Genomic DNA, 22,479 nt, shown 5'->3' on the forward strand with positions numbered 1-22,479 from the left:
TTTTGCCAATGTTATCCTATGTATCCGACAAAGGATGTTTATAAAGAATTTATTCACTCTGATACTTAGATTTTGTCAATGTTATCCTATGTATACGACAATGTATGTTGATAAAGAATTGATTCACTCTGATACTTAGATTTTGCCAATGTTATACTATGTATCCGACAAAGGATGTTGATAAAGAATTTATTCACTCTGATACTTAGATTTTATCAATGTTATCCTATGTATCCGACAAAATATGTTGATAAAGAATTTAATCACTCTGATGCTTAAGATTTTGTCTATGTTATCCTATGCATCCGACAAAAGATGTTGATAAAGAATTTATTCACTCTGATACTTAGATTTTGTCAATGTTATCCTATGTATCCAACAAAAGATGTTGATAAGGAATTTATTCATTCTCATACTTAGATTTTGTCAATGTTATCCTATGTAGCCGACAAAATATGTTGATAAAGAATTTAATCACTCTGATGCTTAAGATTTTGTCAATATTATCCTATGTATCCGACAAAATATGTTGATAAAGAATTTATTCACTCTGATACTTAAAATTTTGTCAATATTATCCTATGTAGCCGACAAAAGATGTTGATAAAGAATTTAATCACCCTGATACTTAGATTTTGATAATATTATCTGACGTATCCGAGAAAAGATGTTGTTACAGGATTTATTCACTCTGATACTTAGATTTTGATGATCTTATCCGATGTATCCAATATAAGATGTTGCTAATAAATTTATTCACTCTGATACTTAGATTTTGTCAATTTTAAACAACATATCTGACAACAGATGTTGATAAATGATTTATTCACTCTGATACTTAGATTTTGATAATGTTATCCGAGGTATCCGACAAAGGATTTTGGTAAAGGATTTATTCACTCTCATACTTAAATTTTGATAATGTTAGCCGATGTATCCGATAAAAGATATTAATAATGTATTTATTCACTCTGATACTTAAATTCTGTGAATATTATCCGATTTATCCAACAAAGGATGTTGATAAAGGATTTATTCATTCTGATACTTAGATTTTTTCAATGTTATCCTATGTATCCGACAAAGTACGTTGATAAAGAATTTATTCACTCTGATACTTAGCTTTTGTCAATGTTATCCTATGTAGCCGACAAAAGATACAGATAAAGAATTTAATCACTCTGATACTTAGATTTGATAATGTTATCCGAGGTATCCGACAAAAGATGTTGGTAAACGATTTATTCACTCTGGAACTTAGATTTTGTGAATGCTATCCGATGTATCGGATAAAAGATGTTGATAAGGAATTTATTCACTCTGATACTTAGATTTCGTCAATGTTATCCGTCGTATTTTTTTTTTTTTGAAATTGAAAAAGGATTTATTGAAAAAAAAAATATCCACGAAAAATTATTGCTTCCTCCCCTAAAAAGCAAAGCTTGTCCGTGGGGAAGATAGAGAAAACAAAATTCTTAAAACAAAGAACACTTGGCCACCGACACCACTAATACCATCACACTAAACAATAAGTACAAAATAATATCATATATTATACTTCCTCTGGGAACATCATATCAACAAAACCCCCACAATAAATAAATCAATCAATCAGTCAAAACTCATATTCAGCAAAAAGCAGTTCTTTAATGATTTTTCTAAAAATATTGGGTCACCAATAGTCTTAATATCACTATTCAAACTTTTCCATTTCCGCGTACCTCTATAAAAAACAGAAAAACATGAACGGGAAGATATACCTCTAGGTACACAGAAGTCCGCGCTACCCCTTGTATCATGAGAACGAACAGTAGACTTAATGGACAATAAATCGCCAAAACAACGAGGCTGAACATCCTGCTGCAGTCCAAAAATAAACTACAATACATAGAATTGACGAGGGCCTGCAGCCGGCAAAATTTTTAAAGTTGGGTAAATTTCTCGAACAGACATACGCGGAGATATACCAGCTAAAATTCATACTGCATGATTTTGTAGAACTCTTATTGATTTTCGGATAGAAGAAAAATTAGAGAGCCAAATGCACTAACAATAGAGTATTTACGGCTGCATTAAAGAAAAATAAAGATGGCGGAGAACATATTTGGAAAAACAATGTTGGAGTTTCTTCATTAGACTGGGATTTGTAGCCAGAATTTTGCTAGTTAAAGTTACATGTTCCTTAAAAGATAGAGTTTCATCTATCACAATCCCAAGGTATTTAAAAGACGCAGTCCGTTTTATAACGCCATTGGGCATATCTAATTCCTTGATCCATGGGTAAAAGTTTGATGATCGTGAGAAAATAATAAAGTTAGACTTAGCCATGTTAATCCTTAATTTATTTATCCTCAGCCATGCTATAATTCTATTAACTGATTCCTTCATTAACATCTACAGCAGCTCCGCTGTTTTAGCTGTGCTAATGACTGTTGTGTCATCAGCAAAAAGTGAAACTGTTTCATTAGTCGAGTTTACCTTCAGTTCATTTATTCTATAGCAAAAGTTATTTAGACAATTTGGTAAATCATTAATAAATATCAAGAATAATATAGGACCGAGAACTGATCCTTGCGGAACACCTATTTCAATACGCTTTCTTTTTGGAAGAAGAATCATTTAGTTGGATAAACTGATGACGATTACTTAAAAAACTTCTTAAAAAATTTAATGATTTACCCCTCAAACCATACACCTCACACTTCTTAAGTAGAAGTTCATGATCCACAGTGTCGAAAGCTTTCACCAGATCTATAAATATAGCACCTATTTTAAAACCTTTATCTAATATATCATTAATAATAGTTGTCAAATAAATCATCGCCTGTTCCGTTGTCCTTTTTCTACGGAACCCAAATTGTGTCTCTACCAGTAAATTATGATCCTGCAAAAAACTCATCATTCTAATACTAAAACACTTCTCTAAAACACGGGAAATGATGGATAAAACATATATCGGTCTATAGTTTCCTGGGTCATTTTGAATACCACCCTTATGAATTGGGGTTACACGGGCAACTTTAAAACAGTCTGGGAATTTTCCTTGGCGAAAACACAGATTAATTAACCCACATAAAACTTCAGTATCCAACAAAGGATATTGATAAAAGATTTATTCACTCTGATACTTAGATTATGTCAATGTTATCTGGCAATGGATGTTGATAAAAAATTTATTCACTCTGATTCTTAGATTTTGTCAATGTTATCCTAAGTATCAGACAAAGGATGTTGATAGGGAATTTAATCACTCTGATATTTAGATTTTGTCAAGGTTATCCTATGTATCAAACAAATGATGTTGATGAAGAATTTAATCACTCTGATACTTAGATTTTGATAATGTTTTCCGACGTCTCCGACAAAAGATGTTGGTAAAAGGATTTGTTCACTCTGATGCTTAGATTTTGATAATGTTATCCGATGTATCAGATAAAAGATGTTGATAATGAATTTATTCACTCTGATACTTAGATTTCCCTATGATTGATCCCTTAGTTGATAAGCAAATAATATTTTAAGCCTTCATCTCTTCTAAATAATTATTTTCAGAAATTTCAAATAATTATCCTCAAGACATCCCTCCAAAATAGAATAAAATAATGTGAATCTTTTAGTAGAGAAAGCATTCTCAGAGATGTATCCCTTAGCTTATAAGCAATTAATATTTTAAGTCTTCATCTCTTCAAAGTAATCAGTTTCAGCCATTACAAATATATTCTCCAGGCACCCCTCCAAAATAATAAAATAATGTGTATCTCTTAATGGAGTTACCATTCCCAGAGATTTATCTCTTAGTTGATAAGCAATTATTATTTTAAGCCTTCATCTCTTTTAAAAAATCAGTTTCAGAAATTTAAAATAATTATTCTCAAGATATCCCATCAAAATCAAACAATATGTATCTCTTAATGGAGTAACCATTCCCAGAGATTTATCTCTTAGTTGATAAGCAATTAATATTTTAAGTCTTCATCTCTTTTAAATAATTATTTTTAGAAATTTAAAATAATTATTCTCAAAAAATCCCTCAAAATAAAAAATAATATGTATCTCTTAATGGAGTTACCATTCCCTTAGATTTATCCCTTAGTTGATAAGCAATTATTAGTTTAAACCTTCATCTCCTTTAAAAAATCATTTTCAGAAATTTAAAATAATTATTCTAAAGAAATCCCTCCAAAATAGAAAATAATATGTATCTCTTAATAAAGTTACCATTCCCCGAGATTTATCCCTTAGTTGATAAGCAATTAATAGTTTTAACATTCATCTCTTTTAAATAAATATTTTCAGAAATCTAAAGTAGTTGTTCTCAAGAGAACCCTCCGAAATAAAAAACAATATGTATCTCTTAATGGAGTTACCATTCCCTGAGATTTATCCCTTAGTTGATAAGCAATTAATAGTTTAAGCATTCATCTCCTTTAAATAATTAGTTTCAGAAATTTAAAATAATTATTCTCAAAACGCCCCTCTAAAATAAAAAATAATATATATATTTTAATGGAGTTTCCATTTCATGAGATTTATCACTTAGTTGATAAACAATTAATATTTTAAGAATTCATCTATTTTAAATAATTATTTTCAGAGATTTAAAATAATTATTCTCAAGACACCCCTCCAAGATATAAAATAATATGTATATCTTAATGCAGGTACCATTCCCTGAGATTTATCCCTTAGTTGATAAGCAGTTAATATTTTAAGCCTTCATCTCTTTTAAATAATTATTTTCAGAAATTTTAAATAATTATTCTCAACACATCCCTCAAAAATAAATAATAATATGTATCTCTTAATGGAGTTACCATTCCCTGGGATTTAACCCCTAATTGATAAGCAATTAATATTTTAAGCCTTCATCTCTTTTAAATAATTATTTTCAGAAATTTAAAATAATTATTCTCCAAACATCCCTCCACAATAAAACATAATCTATATCTCTTAATGGAGTTACCATTCCATGAAGATTTATCCCTTAGTTGATAAGCAAATAATATTTTAAATCTTCATCTCTTTTAAATAATTATTTTCAGCAATTTAAAATAATTATTCTAAAGACACCCCTCCAAAATAAAAAAATAATATTAATCTTTTACAGGAGTTACCATTCCCTTAGATTTATCTCTTAGTTGATAAGCAATTATTATTTTAGGCCTTCATCTTTTTTCAATAATTATTTTCAGAAATTTAAAATAATTATTCTCAAGACATCCCTCCAAAATAAAAAAAATATGTATCTCTTAATGGAGTTACCATTCCCTGAGATTTATCCCTTAGTTTATAAGCAGTTAATATTTTAAGCCTCCATCTCTTTTAAATAATCAGTTTCAAAACTTTAAAATAATTATTCTCAAGACATACCTCCAAAATAAAAAATAATATGTATAGCTTAATGGAGTTACAATTCCCTGAGATTTATCCCTTAGACATCAAAATGTACTTATTTAGGAATCTAACCTATCCAACTACTTCTATTACTACTAACAACTCACCGCAGCCCCGAGCCACCTGAGGCCAACACAGCTACGCATGCTTCTCCTCCATCTCCATCCCAATCTATTCGATGCTTACTTCTTTGCACGCTCCCAGAAAGTCCCTATTTCCTTTAAATCTTTCTTTATGAAATCCTCCCACCCTAGACAATGACAACCTGCTTTCCGTTTACCCCTAGACAGTTGGCCAAAAAGGACAATCTTCGGCAATCTGTCATCCTTCCCCACCTAAACAATGGGTCAACCCCTACCTCATTATAGTTTTCATTCAGCGCTCGGCTGATGAACATCGCCTCGGGGAGCGTTGCTTGCAAGTGAAATACGAAATAGAATTTAGATTCTTGTGATAATATCTCTGGACTGTTATTTATATATGATTATTGATCGTGATTTGGATTACTGAAGCAGAAATACGTACGCTGTGTCTATGTCTTGAAATTTAAATCTGTAATAGAGGGTTTTTATTTATATATTTTTCATACGGATAACGTTGAAACCAGATACTTAACTATGCAATTGGTATTTATGCAATTGGTGACATTTCGGAAATAAGTATGAATCATTTCTCTGAATTAAAATCTGTTTTCATTCAGCGTTGCTTGCAAGTGAAATACGAAATAGATTTTAGACTCTTGTGATAATATCTCTGGACTGTTATTTATATATGATTATTGATCGTGATTTGGATTACTGAAGCAGTAATACGTAAGCTGTGTGTGGGAGGATTGAATTTTTTGAAAAATTAATAACTCAAACGAAGCGACTATAGCTTTAACTGAGGCTATGCCTGAGGGTACAGCCAGTGCTCAGTTTTTACGGGAAATTAATTTCAAGCTAGATCTGATACCACGATTAATTGAGGCTACTGAAAAGACTTTGCCGGACGTTTTAGTGAAGGTTACATGAGTTGAAAGCCAGTTTTCTTCTTTGAACCAAAAACTATCTGAAAATGTCAAAGCTTTGAGAAATTGAGATGCGTCGGAAGAATTTACGAGCAGCTACCATGCGGGCTGATGCATTTGATGAAGAACTGAGAAGAAGTAATGTTGTCCTATATAACTTGAACCTATTAATCCTGCTATATATACGCTGAAGCAAGAAATAATTATGGTTCTTAATAAGTGTATACCGGACTTAAATCTGAACCGTTGTGACGTCAAAGACGTGTTCAGAATGCGTGCGGGACCAGTCTTATTAAAGATGAACTCTGTTGAATTTCGCGGTATAATTCTTAAGTCTAATCCCCTTTTGAAGAGGAATGGGTTATCGGCTGCCCCTGATTATAGTGCCAGGCAAAGGGAAGCTCGTAAAAACCTTAAACCGGTCTTAGAGTACGCTTTGTTGAAACACCATCAAGCTAGGCTTAGGGGTGAAAAGTTATGCATCGATGGCAGAGTGTTTGTTTATGACTTTCCTTCGGAATGTGTTAAGGAAGTAACCACCAGCTCCAGTGAAGTGAACAAACAGGGGCCTCTTCGAAACGGGTTAGCAGAAACAAGAGACGTCGAACTAGCTAAAGAACCGGCTAGCGAAAAAACGAACATTTGCGTCGCTGGCAGAGTGGTGTCTGAAAGCTCTGAGAGTGATAGTCAAGACGAGAGTGATATCGAGACGGTGATCGAATTTAATATACGTGATCCGAAACCGAATTTCTCGAAAGGGGCTCCGCGTCCTGTCCGGAATTCTCCAATAGCTGCGAAAAATACTGAAAAGCGAAAAGTCTGGGAGGTCATAAGCCCGGATGATCAAAATCGTATTGATGCCCGTAATGTTGCAAGAAAGGACTCTAGATCTGGCGGTGGAAGAGCTAACTACAGAGGTCGGTCGAGGAGAACCAGAGCTGCGTCATCAAAATATTATTATAGACTTTCATAGTTACCTGATGAGCCTGAAACGCCCTTTGTCCTGCCGAAACCTGACCAGCTTGTTCTAAGTGAATAGGGACAGTGTGGTCATATTCAGCCTATGCGAGAAATCACATGGAATGTCCAGGGTGTGAGACATGAGGTTGAACAAGTACTGAAGGACCTAGACGGTGTTGATATTATTGCTCTTGTGGAGTCGTGGCATAGTGACGATACATTGCCTTATTTTTAAGGCTACTGGGTAGAAAATATGGCGCGTAAACCAGCAAAGAATATGAGATATTATGGAGGTATTTTGTTGTTAATTAAGCAAGGTCGTTTCCGTAAACATTCTCGAATTTCTAGTGTATCGGAGAATATTATATGGGTTCGGATGCATCTTGTTAGTGGTAAAAGTTTGACTTAAGGTGCCGTGTATATTGCCCCCCAGAATAGTTCGTATGTAGTAGAAGTGACATGGGATTTATTAGAGGAGGAGCTTAGGCAATTGCGATCACGTTTTGATAAGGATTATTTTTTGGTGGTGGGGGACTTTAATGCTTAAACGGGAATATGTAAGGAGAATAATCAAGTTTCATTTGTTGATACGCCGGACCTGATACCTGATATTTATAAGACATCTAGAAGGAGCAAAGATATTGAAAGAAGGGTTAATTGTTGGGGTAAAAGGCTTCTGGAACTGTGTTCAGATAATGCATTATTGATTAGAAATGGAAGATTTGGGAAGAATGGGGAGGAGGGTGAGTTTACCTGTCTGTCGGTGACAAACCCTAGTGTAATTGATTATGTTTTGGTTTGTATTGAGCTCGTGAGCCTGACAGTTGATGTATAGGTTCTTAGGGTCGTAGGTTCTGACCACTTACCAGTTGAAATTAAGCTTTGTCTTGGAAGAGGATTTCCAAGGAACAAAAAAGATGATAGGCCTACTAAGAGGGTAGCAAAGGATCTTTGGTTTTCAGGGAAGTTTTTAAAGAGTGAATGTAGTAAACAGGAGCTTGAGTCGATGAAAGAGGAGTTTTTGAGGCCTGAGATAATGGAGAAAGTTTAGAGTCTGTATGATGAAACAAGAGATATAGATGAAATTATGGAAGATTTGGGTTTTGTAATTTATGAGTGCGCTCGTGTGTCAGAGAAACCAAATATGAAAAGGAAAAATCGTTTTTTTGATGATGAATGTAGTTCTTCAAAAAAGGAGTTGGAGGAGTTACTGGATTTAGTGAATGCTTACTTTCTAGAGGAAGAAAGGCAGAGTTTGTTTTTACGGTTTAAGGAAAGGAGAAGGGAATATAATAGGCTAAAACGGAGGAAAAAACGAGAGAAAATTAGAGAGGAACAGAAAGAGATAGACAAGGCTTATATGGTAGGAGATACAATGCAATTTTGGTCAGGAATAAGGCAGGAGAATGGACAAGGAAAAGGCCAATTACAAATCACTGAAGCTGATACTTGGCCTAGTTTTCTTGAGAGTATAGTTGAAGATTCTAGTGGCCTTGATAGTGAAGAATCAAGGGCTGCTCCGCAGTTTCCGATGAAAGAAAAAGATTATGAGTTAGTGAAGGTGTTAACCTCAGATGAACTTAGGAAAGTAGTTAAGGAGATGAAGGGAGGATCAGGGCCAGGAATAGATGGTATACCAGCAGTTTTGTTAAAGAGGTTTCTTGATGTTTTTTTGCTAGTTTTAGTGAATATTTTTAATAGAATTATAAGTAGTGGTGTATGGCCTTCCCTATGGAAAGTATCGATTATGGTACCTCTATTTAAGAAAGGTAGTCCTAGTGATCATGATAGCTATAGGTTGATAGCATTAGCGCCTGCACTTAGCAAAATTTTAGACAATCGGTTGAATGAATGGTTGGAGGGTTATGGGGTAATTAAAGAGGAGCAGGGGAGTTTCAGGAAAGGGTATAGTATGTCGGATAGAGCATTTTTGTTAAGTGCACTGATAGAGAAGTATAGATCAGGTAGAAAAAAGCTGTATGTTGCGTTTCTAGACTTAAAAAAGGCATTCGACAACGTAGATACAGCTCTCCTTGAAAAGTATTTAAGAGATGTAGGTCTACCTTTAAGTTTTATTCGTTTATTTGTTGGTATGTATTCTGGGACTAAATCTATGGTCAGGGTTGCAGGTTCAAGATTTTCCAGGCTATTTGACCTTAATAAAGGAGTGAAGCAGGGCAGCGCCATGTCCCCGAGACTGTTCGGTTTGTTTTTGAATGATGTGGTGGAGTTTCTGGAAGAAAAATGGGCTCCAAAGCTGCGTCTTGGAAAAATTAATTTTTCAGTGTTATTATTTGCGGATGACACTGCATTGGTGGCGAAGTCGGCAAGGGAGCTTCAGATGTTACTGGATTTAATTGAAGAATACTTACAAATGAAAAAGTTACAGCTGAACGTTATAAAAACTAAAGTGGTTGTTTTCAGTAAAACGAATGAAAAAATAGATAATATATTTGTATTTGGAGGACAACAATTAGAAGTAGTTGAAAAAATAAAGTATCTTGGTTATATCTTCCAAAGTAATGGTGGATGGAGTTCTCATATTAAAGAAGTGTTAAATAGGGGAAGAGCTGCAACATTTTCACTTTTCAGGAATAAAATTAGTGGAATAAAGAATTTGTCTTTGCATAAGAGGGTTTTTTATACAAGATTATGCCGATTCTCCATTACGGGGCAGAGATCTGGGGACATGAGAACGCTGCCCAGTTAGAAAGCGTTCAGCTAGGTTATTTTAAGAGATTGTAAGGGTTGCATAGAATGACCCATTCCCAGTTTCTTAAAGAAGACCTTGGACTTTGGTCTCTTAAAAGTTATAGGACAGTCCAAATGATAAAATTTTGGCTAAGGGTTGTGCAGTTACCCAGTGATAGGTTACTGAAGGCTGCATGTGATGAGTTACTTCAGCTACATAGGAAGAGATCTTGGCCTTTTAAAGTTAAAGAGGTATTGGATAAGACAGGTTTTTCTTTCGCATGGAACGATGGCCTTGGACCAACTAGTCAACAATTACAGTTGGACAAAGAAATTAAGCGGGTGCTGGAGGACCAGACGATACAGAAAGGGGGTGAGGAGATTGAGAATTCGGAAACTTTAACATATTATAATGAGATTAAGATAATTTATGGTCAGGAATTTTACTTTAAGCTAAATTTACCGTCTAGATACCTTACATATTGGATGCAGCTACGATCTAATTGTCTTCCGATTCGTTCAAGATTGAAAGTTTTTAAGAGGAGTATAAGTGTCCAGGACCGCGGGTTTGCTTGCCCTTTTTGCAAAGAAGAAGAGGAAAAATTGGAGCATCTTCTGAGTCGTTGTCGAGGTCTTTTTGGGGTAAGGGAAAATTTATTTGGGAATGATGGAATGCTGCTTCCTAATGCCTTGAAAAGTACGTCGTCAAAATTTATTTGTCTAGTGGGAAGATATCTTGATGAGTATTTTGCAAAAATAAAGAGAGTAGTTTTTATTTTATTTTAATTTTTCTTTATTATTGTGACGAGTGCTGTAATTTGTTAATCTTGTATGTTATTTATGTACATGGCCACATTTTTGCTTGAAATACACGTTATCTTATCTTATAGCTGATACGTAATTACAGATCACTAAACGTAGCCTAATTTCGTTACAAATAAAGCAAATCAACTTGGATGAATCCAGTACTTCCACCGTGTGCTATTACTTCTTTAGCAACTGGGAAGCCTAAAATATATTAATTGATACTTTTAAATAAATTAGCTTCCCAGAATTTTAAATTACATATCACTTATACACTAGAATCTAAAGGAAACCTTATTATTATGTTATCGATTTTTAGTTTCTTACATGAGTAGATTTTCGTCATAGGCTACTGCATAAATCTAGTTTATTTATCAACATCTCTGATTGGTCCAGAAATGGGTGTTGCTGCAGAAAGTGGTCTGCAGTCACTCCCCTCTGAGTAATTGGCCCTTCACTACTCCTTTCAACTATGCTGAACAAAATTGATACATTATCTAAAAATTTTAATTGGAAGATTTAAAGGAAAAATGAGGCATGAGAGGGGAGCTCGCTACATTCCAATATTTTTAGTTGCTTAGAAATAGCACTAGAACTTTTAATTTCCGTTTGAATGAGCACTTTCCCGATGCGCAAGGATCATTGGTTCGATACGATCCCTCCAGGAAAAACAAAACAAACGCGCAGCCCTGAAACCTCAACAGTAAGGTTGTTTAATACGCTGAATCTGAATGTAGGAATTAATTAAGATTCTTGGACTTTGAGGGGGTGTTTCCATCCTTTTTCAGAGATCCGGCAAATTTTCTCAGATTCGTAGCCTTTGATGGGTAAAACTAAATATAAAGAATCTTATATACTTGGAATCAGCATATTAAGCCAATCCTTTTGATTTATTTACTGATATCAAAATTCCGTTTTTTAAAGTTTCAGTTATTACCATCTTCACTTACGGCCTTAACCGTAGCAATACCATCATCGTATATAGTGCTAATTAATTTAACGTACCTATCTGGCCTTCCACACCAGGGTCCTGACCCCTTTCATCACACTTTTATGGCATATCATACAAGGATACAAGCTTCGAAAAACTCTTTTTTATCAGATGAATAAAATGTCTGTTAGTATTCTTGAAAACTCAGGAGTAAAGGGGTTTGAAACACAAAACGCTTTCCAATTAGCATGAGAACGTGCGAAAAACGAATTCTAATCCAAAAACACAAAACTAAAATACAATATTTCCAATCTAAGCAGGAGAATGTGGTCAAGTCGCCAATTCCCTTTCCGAAAACTCTCTTAACACTTTATCTATACTATCTCTCAGTAAAGCAAGTAGGATTATGCTAAGTAATTTATTGTACAGACATCAAGCTAATGCCATCTTAAAGGGTTATTTTCTAATACCCTTAGCTAATTTTCTAACCTTAAATATGAGTTGGTTCCAATACCAACACGTACCAAAGCAACAAAAAGACAAATGAACAATTTTTTAACCTTTTTAGGCTTTTTGTACTCCCCTCCCCCCAAAAAAATAAAACCAACAAAATACTGGATATGGTCTGTTTTCCAATACAGAATTCATATGAGTCACTACTGTCTCTATCGGTTAATTTTGCATTGGCATATGTTACCAAGACAAACACCAATCAGTTTTTACTCAGAAAATGTGCAACTAAAATTATGTTATTTCCCGGGAATAACAATAGCAGGATTATAACATATGTATCATGTTTATTTGTTCCCATAACTTCAAGTAAAATTCATCCGAGTCACTATTCACCTCCATGTCGGTTACATACTGAATCCATATGGTTAACAAGATGGTGGATGTAAAATGTAAATTTCAGAATTGCCTAAACTAAACATTTTAGAATTATCCTTGTATTTAGTTATCTTGCATTAAAATAATTTCTCATTTGTAAAAAAAAAAGATAAAACGAAGATAGATAAATTTTCCTAAAGTAGAAGGTTTCTTTTCATTTCAGCCTCACTTGAAAATCTCAGTAAGTATTCTTGGATTACCATTTACCACATAGAGTTTACTTGTAATCTCACTTGTAATACAGACACTCGTAATACTCGTAATCATTTACTCATAATACAAGGATTCCGCGGTTCTAGGCGTTTACCCTTCCGGAAAATACCCCAGCGGAAAATAGCCCCTCCTCCACGGAAAATACCTTCCCCCCGTGAAAAACACCCCCTCTCCCGATAAAAATACCTCCCACCCGAGAAAAATACCCCCCCTCCCTGAGAAAAACAGGGTTTTCCAAATTTGAGATTTATTTGATTTTTTTTTTTTTTTAGTTGAGAAGTGCTAAGGAAAGTATACGGATAAAATTCTTGCGAGACAATTTGATCCCCGTTGTAAGGAAATTATTCCCAAACTTTTCTCCCCGCTGAAAATTCCCCCGGATAATCCCAAATGCAGACCCCCCCCCCAAAAAAAAATACCCGTATGTTTCCCAAAAACAAACACTGCCTGTAAGTAATGGACAAATTAGCAAACTACAAAAGGCGCTTAAACTTTTACAATGGGGTTCTCCGATTGTTTTGTAATTTAAGAGGATGGAAGAAATTTTAAAAGGTGTATTTTAAAGCTAGAACTTCCTAGCTATAATTGAGGCTTCAAATAAATACAGAATTAGTTCTAAGAGAAAGACGACGGGAGTGTGAGGTAAAAATTGATGCATGATCCCCAGGGCCGTAACCAGAATTGTTTTTTTTTGGAACGGGGGAATGGTATTTTTTCGAGGGGTACAAAAGAAACTTTAAAAAACGCATCGAACATGTGAAATTGATATCTACTCCCATATGATTTCTGGGAAGAATTCTGGTCTTCGCTGTTATTATGAAAGTAGGAAGGAGGACTGTCCTTTCCTGATACAACCTCCACCATATGGTCGCAGAAACTTCCGAGTGTGCTCATTAGATCAGAAATTGAGAGTTTTAGTCCTTTTTTAAAGTCAAAAGTGATTAGAGACCAACCACCCGCGTAGGGGAGGTATTTTCCGGGGGTATTTTAAGAGGAGGGATTTTCCACGGGGGAATATTTTTCGTAGAGGGAGGGGGTATTTTATGCAGGGGGGGGGGTATTTTCAAAGGGGTGTCAGAGGGTATTTTCCACGGGGGGTAAACGCTAGCCACCAGATTCCGCATCCGGTACAGAGAGCTTATTCGTAAAACAATTTTTACTGAAAATAACATTAGATAATTTTTTTTTTTATTCTTTTTACGGCCTTTCTTAGAATTTCAGTAGGCATTCTTGAACTGGAAACTGATACAGAAAGATGTAGAAAGTTGAAAAGAGGAATAATAAATCAAATGAAAGAAGAAATGAGAAATAAAAAAGAGAAATGAAACGAAAGAGGAAATAAAAAAAATCTTTTTCCTAGCATAAAATTTCATACCAATTTGGTTTTGCATTCATTTTACTGGCTCAGAATTCGAAACAGGCAGAAACAAGGCGTGATTTTTTGGCTTACCTTCCTGATATACGCTTAAGGAATAATGTGATTTGCTGATTAATTGCGTCATCAAAATAAACCAACTAGAATAATGTAATTGACTGAAGAAAATACGTCCCCAAAATAAACCAATGGAACTAAAGCCCACTTTTTAATTAAAACACATATTAAAGAACGGAATTAAAGAGTGCTTAATAAATAGTATGAAAAAAATTGACAATTTGACATCTATCTCCATCTGTTGGATCAACAGGCATAAAGTGTTCACGTGGAATTATGTTTGTAACACCTTCCAAGCCTAGACATGATTTACATGCTCTCTAATTCATGAGGAGCCCTACTTTCTACCAACACACCCATCCTCCTTGCCTACATCACATGATGCAGGTGAGTTTCCATCGCATCATTGCATCCCTGGGAGGTGAGTTTCCACTACTTAAAATAGTTCTAGTTCAAAACATCTAAATTCATTATTCAGGATATCGATATGTTCCATGTAATAATTTTTCTATCATATAAATCGTTGAAAGCACTATCCTCTCATGAAAAGCGAACGGTCTTACCAGCGCAGGCTTAAGACCAATCACTCATTTTCAATTCTACACAATGCTTGTTTACATACATTTGGAAGGAAGGTTTATTAAGCCAACAAGTAAGCTTAATGTTAGTTTGTTACTAATAAATAATTTATTACTTATTAATTAATCAAGCTAATAATTGAATAATGTAAAAAGCTAATAATTTAAAAGCTAATGATTAAAACTTAATAGTTACAAGACAATCAAAAGCTAATAATACAAAAAAGTTAATTAAGATGAATACTGATTTTAAATTCATAGTTAATTTATCAAACCATCCAAACAATGGTCGAACAGGCCAATCCCTAATATGAAGAACAAAAACTTGCTAAAAAAAACAGGAACAATTTAAAAACTAGATTACGGCAATGGCCAAGTTAAAGCCATTTTAGTCATAACATGTTATATTATCTTTAAGCCAGCCACAATTACTGAGAACCTAAACCATTAGCTGAGTAGCTGTAGCTAGAAACCAGTAGCTGAATTTATATTCATAAAGATATCAGATAAAGGGTGAAATTCCCTTACATTAGACTTTCACCTTCAATGACTTACTTAATTTCCCTAGAATATTTAAAAACAAGTAAAATTATCCATGATCCAGACCCCTTACGATTAAATTTTATATTGAAGCTATAAAAGGTGTAAAACCCACCAGAATAAAGAATTTTCGATAGCCGAAGATAGTAAAATTCAGAACTATGTACCTTCAACACTCTAAATACAACCTGTCTGTACATTATACCTTTACTTCTAGTTTCCTTTACTTTAAGCGTTTATTTACTTTTAAATTTAATTCTTGCAGCATTAATTAGCTAAAAAGTAAATATAGTTTAATCAACAGTTTAGTAACTAGTATCATTAAACAACGATGTAATATTCTAAAATAATTTTAATAATTTTTAATTTAATAAAAGTTTAATAATTAAAATAATTACTTAATTTTCAGCAAATAATACTTTAATTTAATAATTTTAGAACTAGGTTATAGACTAAGCGAAATCAAATCCATTTAGTCATAGCATGTTAAAATAACGTCTTAATGTGTTAGTTTAAAAAAATTTCATTAAACATTACATAAATAATATCCCAATGTGAGTAAAAAAAGACTAGTTATCTCACAGCTTAAATGAACCACTTTTACCAAATTAAATTACCAGTTACAAATTCATTACCAAATTAAACGAGCCAAAATTACCTAAAGCCCGGACTGCTTGTTCAGAGACATTGGGGTGAGGAGATTTGAGGAGCTCAATGAATACAGGAATCGCTCCAACATCAGAAACAGCTTGTGTTTGAGCTGACGTACCACTGGCTATGTTTGTTAGGGCCCAAGCGGCCTCTAATTGGAGGTTGGGGCTAAAAAATAAACTTGTTAAAAGCAAATTCCATTTATATATACATACAGCCAACTGAAATTATGATCTGCTCTTACGGTAAATTTTTTAATATCTATATTGACTATCAAAACACTGCTCCGTGGAGGAACTATTTATGGACTCGGGCCACTGGGGAGGCCAAACGCCTTGGTACATAACCTGGCGAAAGAGGCTACCACAAGACAAGAGCCATCACTGAACAATTATTTTACCTTATTGTTGCCGATTGGAGGTTGCCAATAGAAGATTTATTTTTTCTCCCGGTTAATCCTAAAAAAGTTAGACAAATTGCTAGAACCCTGTGAAATTTGAGCAAATTTCAACCTTTGTCGTAAGTTGCGTCGACACCACCGCGTGGATTGTTTGGGAGCAAGCAGAAGAAGGGGGAGAGGCTGCCGGAAGCGCCCTATACGTACCTGCCGGCTTTAATTAGCATTAAATTGCAGGAGATAACTGAGCAGGTCTCGATGCTTCCCTTGCTCCTGGTGATCTGTACGGCTGTTCCATCTTTTTCAACCTTCTTCTTTGACTAAGTGTGTGTAATGGCGAAAATCAAGAATTTATATAGCCCTTTATTAAATTTTATTCAGCGTTAACTGAATTTTAAATATATTCCCCATGAATCAGTTGTAAGCACAACTGTGAAATTTTTTGACAAGCAATCTATCACATCAGCCATAAGATTTAAGCGAGAGCTGTTAGTTAATGAAGTTAATATACTGAAAGAGCGCAAAACACAATTAGTGTATCTTTGCTCGTTGAAGACGTGATACATGCTATGAAAGATTTGGACGCAAAAGGTGATTTCCCTTTCAAATTCACTATCATTGACCCATCTGAGACTACTACCATACCTTACGATGTATTTACCTCATTAGCATGCAAATTGAATGAATGTGGGGGAAAAGTAAATGTATGGCTAGACCGATGGAATGCCGGTTACGAAACAAAAACGTGGCCCACTCCCAGTGAATCTTAAAGTGTCCCAATTCACGTGAAATAAGCACCACCCAAAATTTATAAAATCTTGTCAAAAGCAAAAAGAATTTCTCGGCTTCAATGGTGCCTCCAGAAAAGGTAATCACAAAAAGCAATACGCTGGTATTGTATGCTAGAATCGACAAAGCTGCAGAAGCAATAGCTAATAGCATTTAGTTAAACTCTACAGCTGTAGTTAGAGTTCAAAAACAAAAATATCTGTCTTTGGCTAAGTTTGTCCCAGATGATACTACAAATGAAGAGATTGAGTCTACTATAAAAGGGATCCAAGAAGCGAAACGCTATGCTACTAGCAAGTCAGTGAAGCTAACATTCGGAGACAAAGAGGCTCTTGAAAAAGCACTCAAATACGGCATTTACGTCGTTTACTGCCATATCAAGGTGGACAAATATGTTGCCGTGCTTCTGAGGTGTTTTAAATGCCAAAAGTTTGACCATCTGCAACAATACAGTTCTAATATTACAAAATGTTCTCGGTACTCTGGTGATCACGAAAATTCAAAAGGCAACCCATGTACTCGTAATATTAAGTGTGCTAACTGTCTCTCCCATACCTTCAGTGATTTTAATAGTAGTTTGCTTTTCCAGGTTGACGATAGCCTCTTAAAGATGCTGGTTGCTAGGCCAAGTCTACGCCTAATCAATTTCGGACAATCATTATTCGAGGTTTAAAGACTGCCAATGTAAAAAAAAGATTCCGCATTTCCTATTTACTCTCCTTCTATGGTTAGCTGCATGGCTCTGGGTAAAGAGTCTCTACACACATGCATGACCTTCGTTTTGGCTTCGTTGACGACCATTCCAAAGGCTTCGGTTGCTGATACTAGTTCGTCTGTGTTTATTTGGAGATGTTCGTGACTGTTTATTTTCACAATGTTGTCTGCGTAAGCTAATTTTTCGATAAATTTCCCTCAAATGAATGCGTCGTCTGTGGTTTTTGCGAGTGATAAAACTGCATTTAGGAACAGATTAAACAGATGCAGGGACAGGAGGCGGCCCTGGAGAAGATCTGCTGATGTCTGGAACTGTTCTGTCAGTCCCTCAGGCGTCTGAACCTGACAAACAAAATTCGGATACTTGTCTTTGATCAGGGCTACCGTCTTTTCGGTGACTGAATAATGCAGAAACATGTGCCAAAGCCCGTTTTCCCACATCAAATCGCAGGCTCGTTTAAAGTCAATAAAAGTAAGAGCAGCTCTTTCGCGATCAGTTATATTTCTCCATCAGTCGCTGGGTGGAGAATATTTGATCCTAGGTAGATCAATCTCTTCGGAAGCAGCCTGATATTCCTCTAAGGTGAAGTCTGTAAGGAATTTGAGTCGGTGAAGTAGGATTTTCGCAAGGATCTTCGCCGGTTGGCTTGTCATGCTAATTGGTCTGTAATTGTTGCAGTCACCTTTTTAGCCCTTTTCATAAATGGGGACAATCGAGGCTTTAGTAAAGGATCTGGGAAAGTGGCCCGTTTCCCAGATGACTGTGGTGACTTTTTTGTAGATATCCACCAGTTCTTCTGGCCCGACTTAAGTAACTCTGATTGGATACCATCGAGGCCGGGGACTTTGTTTGTTTGTCTACAACTGCTCCTTCTCGTAATGGTGGCAGGCTTGGGTCTACTGGGTACTATGGTAGTTGAAAAGATAGTAGGATAGATAGGCCAAGGGTTATTGTGGGGGTCAGTTTCTGGCAGAAGTGTTTCTTCCATCGTTCAGACCTTTACTCAGAATCTGTGATGAATTTTCCATGTTTATCTAACAGGGTTGGTGCAGCCGCAGGTTTTTTATTTCGACAGTTCCCGTAATTCTTTATCCATGTAGTGGCAGTCACCTTTCTAAAAGGCATCCTCACAATCGTGACACTTGTCGTAGACGTAATCGTACAGAAACCGCCGTATTTTTTCTCTACTAGATATTTCAGCCTTTTCTATTCGTCCTGGTTTTGTCAGTCTTGTTTGTTATTGTAATTACGTTTTTCAGGGCAGATTTTGATTATTTCGGGTCTGATACATGGTTTATCAGAGTAGGAATGTACTCCCAGGATTTCATCAGCCGTTTCTCTTTTGATTGATACGCTTTCATCAACCAGACAGTCAATTTCCTCTGTGACTCGGGCTCCCGTGAAATGGATGCTCGACAGCTTATTTGGGAGAGCGGTTCTATACTTGTTCTTTGTTTCGGTGTTTTTCAGCAGATCAACACAATATCTTGGGTAGCTTTTCTTGGGCTGTTGGGGCTTTCGGAGGCACATACAGAGTTCTGATATGACTAGAACGCGGTCTGAGGCGAAATCACGACCGGCTAAAGATACCGATTTCAGTACTGATGACTCCGAACACTTACGGAGAAGCATAAGGTCGATCGTGTTTGAGTTGTGGCCGTCTGAGGATCTTCATGTAACTTTTCTGCGTTCTGTATGTCGAAACATGGTGTTGGTAACGAAAGGTTCGTTATCACGACAGAAATCTATGAGTATTTTACCCCCTATGGTTTTGTCAACTATGTTTGAACTTTCCCATTAAATCTTCGAAACCTGCATTTGATTGTCCCACGATGGCGTTAAAGTCTCACATCACAAACTGAACATCTCTCTTGGGCACCTGATCTATGGTTTGTTGGAGCTGGGCGTAGAAGTCTTCCACTTCTTGGTCACTTCGGCAGGAGTCAGGGGCAAGCTAGGATGATGAACAAGTTTGCAATGGATCCTTTAAAACGGCCCGTGATGATACGATCTGAGTGGATTTATGGCAAGTAGAGATTTTTTGCATTGTTCGAGGGTAGGGCCAACACCTTGACGGTGAACACAATCGCTTCGTCCCGAGGTAATGAGGGTGGTGCCGTTTATCGTTTCTATTTTATTTATAAGAAGGTGGGTCTCTGAAAGTCCAATAGTATCCCAATTGTAGCGGTTGATTTCATTTAAAGTTAATCCCTTTTTTCCTGGTTTAGCAAGTGTTCGTACGTTTAGCATTCTAAGTGAAAGTGATCTCTTAGGGGTATAAATAGGAGTCTTTTCCGACAGGAGAGCCGTCAAAATTAGATAAATGATCGTCAGTTGGCCCGAACGTGGTAATAAAATCGTTATCGTCATCATCATCAATCAAATTATTTCTAAAATTTACAACTCTAGATTTAAGATTATCGGTTGCCCCGGGCACGGTAGCACAAGTTCTTATTCTGTGTTTTACCATTTCATCATTATTTAAGAGAGAACAAATTTCGTAGCTGTTTGTCCAGATAGCGGCAAGCCATTCCTCTCTACCCTTAGCAGAGGCCATTGTCCATGGTTTAGATCATCTGCCCTTCACAGTTTAGGATAGAATCCTCCCGTTCGGTGGTCTACGGCACCGATAAATTTTACCCACTACTGGGGGAAGGTGTGTAACCTTCGGGACGTCTCCAAACACCAATGGTCCCTGTACGGTGTATATCCGAGGGGTCTTCATCCTCCTCCACCTGTATTTATGGTCCCCAGGCTAGGGTGTCCCCCTTTCAATTATGGAGCCCGGGGAATAGGTCCCCCTTGGTCCACACCTCCAATTGAGGCACCCTACATATCTGTTCGGCGTTCCCCTCTCCGCTGACATCCCCTGACATCATTTTTATACAATCCTAAAAAGGCCTTATGCCAAATTTGCCTATCATCTATCATTTTGGCCCAATTTGGGCCCTAATTTATGTTTGCAGTAAAAAATTATATTAAACGGCACTTCGTTGGAGCATAATATTTACCCTTACTCTCTTAGGTGATTACAGAATGCCCAGTCACATCTTTTCAGCCTCTTCGTGCCTCTCCATCTTACGGAGGAGTATTATATTGCAACTACTTGTAGCATTTTATAGTTATTGTAGTCACTCTTTGGATACAAGGCACTGGATTATCAACTTGAATATTTCCAGTTCAGTGCTCTTTGTGAGGGTAGGGTCAGCTAGGCTTTTTTTGAAGGCAATGAATTTATAGGGTTTGAGGCAATCTAAGAGTTCATTTTGAATATTTTTCAGAGATTACATTAGTACGTTACTTTCTATTCGATTATGGTCAATAGTTTCATTTTTAATGTTGCACAGCCTGTCAAATGGGGAGGAGGGAACGAGCGACAGTGAATAGGGGATTAGGTAATTAAATGCTAGGGATTTCAGGACAACTGCACCTGAACGTGCAGCCTGCATTTGAACTCTGATCTATTTTGAAATGAATTTGAGAAGAAAACAGAGAAAACTTTAAGAAAACTAAACAGAGAAAACTGTCATTTTTTAAGTGGTATCACAGGGGGGACGCTTTCTAAATTTTTCAAACAGAAGCCCCCTCCCCCCCCCTCACCCTTGATTTTCAAAATACCTGTTATTTTTTTTTTGGGGGGGGGGGGTTATTTTCATGGAAAATGCTTTTTTTTGCATTTTCATCGAAAAACCCGAAAGGCTTTTTGTTTTTTTGAATTTTTTGGGCAAAAAAATATTTGGCAAAAATAGGCAAAAAAATATTTAAACTTATTCACTGATCTTGTTTCTGGGATTAAATTCGACTGACATTAGACATAATAACGAACTGTTTTTATATACGACAAGGTTCAACGAAGGGACATGCGCACCTGATGAAGCTTTATTTTTTTTTTAGAAGAATCAACAAAAATATGAATATGCTTCCTATTTCCAATTTTATTAAATTTAGCAGCTTATGAAAAATCTTTCGTCCCAGTGGAGAAATGAGCACTTTTAAATCCATTGAGCAGATCGAGGGTATGTGCAGGTAATGGAGCCAGCAACGACTGGGAACCTCGTTTGGGTACCTGGAAATTCCCAGAATAGGCCTCTAAGCATAGATGGGTCCACTATACATTCGTGAAGGGTATGCTAGTGGTTCCGATTTTTGGGAAATATCTAATGATCCGCGTCAAAGGCAATATTATGCCTAAAGGTCGTGAACTTACACCTTGTAATTTCTCCAATAGCGCCGCTTATAGCGCTAAAGATTGTGCCAACAAGCCCTGCGCCACAGCAATGGGGAGTGAAGTAAGTCTATAACTGCGCCACTCTCAATTATTGAGGGAAAATAAAATGTGTAGCCATATGAACGTGACTTCTTTTTCTTGAGCTATCTGGAGATCAGATTCCCTGGGAGCGTCCTTGGAGATATGCGAACTAATTACCTGTCGTTAGGCTAAATACAGACATATAAAACGAAATAAACACAGATAAAAAAGCAATAGA

The 22,479-nt window shown here is 36.0% G+C and overlaps 1 protein-coding gene across 1 annotated transcript in view; it reads right to left on the reverse strand.

The window, feature by feature from the left end:
* The window catches only part of LOC148950246 (uncharacterized), a 251,772-nt gene that overhangs the window by 107,580 nt on the left and 121,713 nt on the right, over positions 1 to 22,479 (reverse strand). Inside the window, exon 11 of the mRNA XM_089091811.1 lies at positions 16,099 to 16,259. Coding sequence (XP_088947937.1) covers positions 16,099 to 16,259 — 161 coding nt within the window. The remainder of the gene's footprint in view (positions 1 to 16,098; positions 16,260 to 22,479) is intronic.

The sequence above is a fragment of the Artemia sp. Qi Xiang Cuo genome, chromosome 7 (genome assembly GCF_049724085.1).
Source record: "Artemia sp. Qi Xiang Cuo chromosome 7, ASM4972408v1, whole genome shotgun sequence".
In the NCBI taxonomy this organism is placed as follows: domain Eukaryota; kingdom Metazoa; phylum Arthropoda; class Branchiopoda; order Anostraca; family Artemiidae; genus Artemia; species Artemia sp. Qi Xiang Cuo.